Here is a 6,372-nt window from a genome sequence, read left to right as displayed (position 1 = left end):
AAAAAATGAAGAAAAATGAAGACAAAATTTTCCGTTTTGTTTAATTCTATGTATAAAAATTACAAAACTCACATAAATTCAAAAAATATAGTAACCATTTAAAAGTAGAGATTTCAGGCTTTAAAATCTTTTTTTTAAATTTAAATTTTGTTAAATTTTTAACAAAATTGCAGTTATTTGAACTTTGAATAATAAATCAGGTACGAATTTTTGCACTCAATAGAAGTATTTTCTTAAAAAAAAAAAAGGATTAATTGACAATTTATCGCAAATCACACAAAATCACTCTGTACTTAAATATTTTCCATTTCTTAAAATTGATACTTTTCCTAATTGAAAAAATGTCATATTTTTTGAAAGTTAAATTATATTCGAATAAGTCATTTCTAGTTTGATAAACATTTCTAATATTGATACGTTAAATAGTTAAAAGAGATATATTATATTTTTGTGAAAACAAAATTATCCTCGAATAAGTCATTATTTTTTATTTTATTTGGCATGTAGAGGGGCTATCTTGTGTAACATAAAACATCACGTTTATTATACATCAAACTTTAATTCGAGCAATCTTGAGATATTATTGACATGGCAATACATGGTATATATGTTATTGATTCATTTATTTTTTTGATTTTTACATAATAAGGGGAAAGTAAGAAGGATAAAGTAACGAAACGTATAATCATGAGTGCGAAAATATTGGTGCACGAAGTAATATTGCTTCTTCTTCGTGCCTAGCGAGCGTTACATTGCGAAACTCGACAAACAGAATGCTGAAGAACGTTGTTATTGCGAAGGATGACGATTTCGTGCCTAAGTTTCTCATCTTTGTGTCTCGACAGCCCCGCGTAATAGCAAGGCCGGGTAGTCTCGAAAACTGCATCAACCAGGCCAAGCGACGAGGAGCGGCAGGCGGTTCAAGGCCGAAACTATCCGCGTGGCCATGGACCACGAGACGAGGAACGGAACCGGCAGCAACGACAACGAGGAGTACACCAATATTTACTTCATCGTCGGCGACCGCAGGGAGACGGCCACTTACAAGGCAAACCAGGTCACGGACATGGAACTCAAGGGTGAGTGGGAAAGTTTTATTACTTCGCTGGTGAAAAGTTTCATCGACTTTTCTGTCGTCCTCGAACAAATTTTTTTATTTATTTAACGCAGCGTTCGCGAAATATTCGTGCGTGGTGAGAAAGTACACACATGTGTTGTGCGCGGTGGGAAAGTTCAACTAGTTTTCATAAAATCGTCATCCATATTGACAAAAATAAAACAGAATTCTAGATTAATTGCAAGTTATATTAATGTTTTCATAAAATCAAAACGCTTGGAATGTTCATTTTTATAAAGATATTTTTATTAGAAAATTAAATATGGAAATACTTTCATATGTTTATTAATATATATATATATATATATATATATATATATACATTTAAAATTATACAGGAGTTTTAGGAAAAGTTGTTAGCAAATGGAGTAACTTTTTAATATGAATATAGTAATAATTTATATCAGGAACGGTAGCGATAAAAATTTGTAATTACATCACGATAACAATTTTGCTATGAAAAAATATTATAAGCCAACAATATTTGCTGTGTTGCGTAAAAGTATTATAAACTTGTTAATATAAGTTTTTAAGTTTTGGATATTAATGGCTAATTAAAACATTTAGAAGATAACGGGTTTTTTAAAGACTCAAAATTATTATTCTTACTATCCATAATTAGATATCCATATTAAACTATCTATATAATCAACGCTTAAGAATTTTTATCGTCATTAAAGTTCTATAAGTCTAGATATGAATACGATAAGAACGTGTTACTTATTCAAGAGTATTCAATTTATTAGCAATCCAACTGAATTGCAAGAGAAAGAAGCATTAACGCGAAAGTTAGCCGTCCATTAATCTTTCGACAAGAAAAATATTTTATTCTGGTCGAATATCTCACACCAAGGCAAATATCCTATTCTATCCTATACGTTTTGAACTTTTCACTCGTGCTTCATGACTACGCGAAAGTACTTACTTCGTGATAAAAGTGGGTAAAAGTATGAGAAGCTTCTTCCCGTCAATGGTGAATCGGAAGGCAAGCGAACATTTGACGTTCGTTCAAATAAAAAGATTTAATCAATAATTATCGATTGTGACGCGACATGACGCGACACGCGAGCCAGCCAATTCTGCGGATGAGATGTTCGTTTTACGCTTTCGCCTGTCGCTCGATATGAAAGCTTTCTCTTCGAAGCATTACCAAAATTATGTTTGCACACACTTCACCTTCGTACCGTGACCTATCGACCGAACCGCCGCGTCGCGCCGCGCCGCGCTTCTCGCCGTGTTTCTCTCTGCTATGCTCGGTCAAGTGGCCGACCAACCTTTACCTCCCGTCTGTAGAGGGTAAAATGACATGAGCACGCACTTGTGCCGCAACTTGTCCCAACTCTTTCAACCCTCTCATAGTTAGGATAATTTTCTTGATTTTGAGGCAAACGACGACGATCTCGAGAATGTACAGAGCAGCCAGATTGAATTTTTTATCCTCCTCGTTAATACTTAGCTCATATTTGACCTAATTTTAACTTCTTTTTCACCTTGTTTTCTTTTCTCTTTCTTCTTTTTTCGGTTGACATAGTTTTTCTTTTTCCGCTACTTTATAGTATACCATATTTTATTACATCATGGACTTTATGCGCTGGTTGCAATGCGCATTACTACTTTATAATATATTATACATTGTACTTTTATTATTATACTTTTCGTTGTTATTGCGGTGCGCATCAAAATTTTATTTATATAGCAGCAAATGAATTTCTCATTTAGCTTTCGGGTAATTTGAAGCATTGTTTAATTAACCATTGCGTGATTCGTGTTGCCTTATTTCATTATTTATCTATGACACTATAATATACTCAACAGATGTAAAAATGTACTTGGAACAAAAAATTCTTCTAAATAATTTTTATAGAAATAATAATTCTTAATGAAATTTCAGTTACTCTGCAATTTGAATTATTTTTAACACCAAAGCTTTTGTATTTATACAAAATGCGAATTAATCTAATTAAGTCGTTTAAACTTAGATTAATCGATGATATATTAATTAGTTATTGTTCCAGTTAGAAATCAACATGTTATTGTAATAAAATATTTCAATTTTCGGACTCGGTCAGTAATTATCTCCTCATGTCTATAAGTGCTATTATCGGGTAATTATTATATAGTAAAATAGTATGATTACGGTCAATGATATGATATGCGAATTTAACGGTGTGTTACTTACATGAGACTACATTAGTTAATTAAAATCTAATGCAATTACAACAGGTATACAACCTTGTATGCCTGTTAAGGGAAACGGCTTTGTCAGCAATGATGTTACCAGGAACGTTACACGACAGTACAAAGTCACACCACAACATAGACAAGTCTCGTAAACGGGGCCTTATCGCACAGGGTGATCTCCGATCTGTTGCGTTGTCCTAAAGCCGAGAGCTTTCCGATCCCTTTAACTTTCCTGTTTAACGCTTGAGAGGATTGCACATCAGGCTAACCCATGATTTTTCCCTGAAAGTTTCTGCTCGTCAGTCAAGATTGATGATGTATATAAAAATAGCAAACATCAAATTTGCATTGCTAAAAATAGTAAATTTTTTCCCGTTTTATCATGGATAAAATAGATTGGATGTTCAGTAAAACTATTGAACGAATTCAACATTTATAACTTAAAAAATGTTTCAACAAAGAAATTATGTTTGTAAGTAATTATCAGTATGCTAATTCAGCTAATTCTTCTATAAATGAAAATTGCTAACATAACAAATTTTCTTCATTACATTTTTCATCATATTTTGTTCTGTGATTCATTACACGAATATAAAAACATTAAAAACCGCCGTACTAAAAAGAAAAGTGTGATTATTTCGATCATCAATCAATAGATTGAGATCCAAGAAAGTACAATTGTATACATCTGTTCACATGAATCTATCCATTTATTTTATTAAATTTTAATGTGATGTGTCTGGAAAGTTAAGCTCATTTGTATCAATTTCAATATTGGTTTTAAAAATGTAACATCACGTTAATTACCTTGTGTTCTCAAGTTTATTATATGTCATCATTGTTACGATCGTTGTTATGACAGTCGTATCCTTTCCCTCACAAGACACTGTAGGTTTTCATGTTTTTCCACCCTTGTAAACTAGTTGTCCTCGTACCCTCGTCGCTTCCACTTAACTAAAAAGCCTTTTAACGAGGCCGACTCCGCGAAAAATGTGCCGTGAGGATGCTACGCAACCGATCAATATCTCGTCACGAGGGCTCAGGATCGAAGCTCTGCTTTTCGCCGGGAATGAGAATTTCTCGACGCCTTACGAAGTACAGAAAATACACGCGTCTCTTCTGATACGGGAACGAGGCTTTTCCGATAATTATTCATCGAGCTATGCCGGCAAATGTAGACGGCATCACAAGGAAAAAAAGATGATGTTATAACGAAGAGAAAAAGACTGATGTTATAATGGTATTTGTATAAAAATAAAGAAAAGTTTTCGTTCTGAAATTTTTTGTTTTTCGATACGTTTGTGTAAAACAGGCTTTTTATAGTAGTTTTTGTAATTTCGCAAAGGGGAGTTGTAAAGTAAAACTGGCCAAGCTGGAAAATCATTGAATGCCGACTGTGGGTGCAGCCCTAAATGTCTCGCTGATGTTTTAGGTGGCGGCCGGCCACATTGCCCGACACGTGAACGACCGCTTTCAACCGTTTTATTGATCATAAGCGGAATTGCACGTCCCTCGGGCCTATTTTTGTACTCTCTGGGGAGAAAGAACGTAAACGATTGCAGAGAGAAAAAATAATATGCTGCAAGCGACAGATTGGAGAAGTTCAAATAATTGGAGAGAAAATTTTCTCAGTGTTGCTTTTACTAAGAAAATTTTTGCCTCGGACTATTAATTAATTTTATTTAAATAGTTGTGTTATATGTAGTTTAATATTAATTTCTTACAACAATATAAATTAAATTAAAATTTAATCAAGTTTATTTTTCTATATTTTACATACATCTATACCTTTTTTTTACTTACATAATCTAAACTTTTGTTTTCCATTACTTTCTTAAAAAAATTTTTTTTTCTCTTTCTCTGTATTCTCTTTCTCTTAATTATTCTGCATACAGCAAAGCAAAAAAAATTTATACAAGACATATCATCTAATGCATAAAAGATGATTTCTACTTTATCATGAATTTAACAAAGATATAATAAATGTGTACGCATTTTTATCGTTGTGCCAATAATGTCATTTTTGTACTTGTCTTTTTTTTCTTCTATCATCTCTCTAATAATTATACAACGTTACTTCGAGAAATCGCGTTTTTCTTGGAGATAGTCATCTTGGTCCTCGGAATCTTGCAACGCGTTCGTCTTCTCGTTATATTATAATCAATTTGTCTTACGTCATTTCTTTTGATGTTTTTGCTATCACTGTAAACTTATCGGGCCGTTTTGCTACGTCATGAGCAAGCTTTTGTTATCATGATATCTCATTATCCGAGACGAGAAATTAATATCTGATGCCGTCATTATCACGCTCTCGTTACAACGAGATTGTTGTTGCAATGTGAAGTCGACATTCCGGCGCGTCTCTCTGTGACGCAAATAAAATGCGAACAACCTCAAAATTATATTGCTATATGTGTGTATGTGTGTGCGTAGGGTAATAATTCTCGTTGCCTTTTCATAGATAATAATTCAATTTACTTTCATTTTTTTCTCGTAATATAAATGTAATGTATTTCGAGAAAATTTCGTTTAATGCGAGAAACGTAATAACACAACTTTTTATTCTATATTTGAAAAAATTCCAATTGCTTTCATTTAAAGAAATTGCTCGAAACCAATTCCTCTCCAATTTTCGAGTCTCTCCTTAGTCTCTTGTGAAGGTTTCAAGCGAGGCTTGAACGTGTAACGAGGTGCATTTACGCATTTACCTAATGCAATACACGGCCTCTATGCATATAGACATAAATATCGATCGATAGGCTGAGACTCTGACATGCTTGTGACCTCACCTGCCATCTAATCAAGCCATGTCTCGAACATCCCTTACATCCTCTACCTGTCAAGTTGCGCAAAAGACGTCTCCGATATTGACAATTTCTCTTTTATTTTTAAATATGCGTACGGTATTAGAAATTGCAATTATAACAGTGCTAATATTGTGCCGCAGATTGCTTTGAATAGACAGAGAGGAAGAGATAGAAATATCGTTTAATTAATTTAATTATTTAAATAAAAATTAATTAAGAAACATAATATATTATAAAAATAAAATGAAAATTATTGTAGTAAAGTTC

The 6,372-nt window shown here is 33.1% G+C and overlaps 1 protein-coding gene across 1 annotated transcript in view; it reads left to right on the top strand.

Annotated features, from left to right (window-relative positions):
* Positions 1–946: 946 nt before the first annotated feature.
* LOC105624447 overlaps positions 947–6,372 on the top strand; it is a 37,564-nt gene continuing 32,138 nt past the window's right edge. The window contains exon 1 of the mRNA XM_012205807.1: positions 947–1,079. Within this exon, the coding sequence (XP_012061197.1) occupies positions 947–1,079 (133 nt within the window). The remainder of the gene's footprint in view (positions 1,080–6,372) is intronic.

The sequence above is a fragment of the Atta cephalotes genome, assembly GCF_000143395.1.
Source record: "Atta cephalotes unplaced genomic scaffold scaffold00079, whole genome shotgun sequence".
NCBI lineage: Eukaryota > Metazoa > Arthropoda > Insecta > Hymenoptera > Formicidae > Atta > Atta cephalotes.
This window is presented reverse-complemented; position numbering and strand designations above follow the sequence as displayed.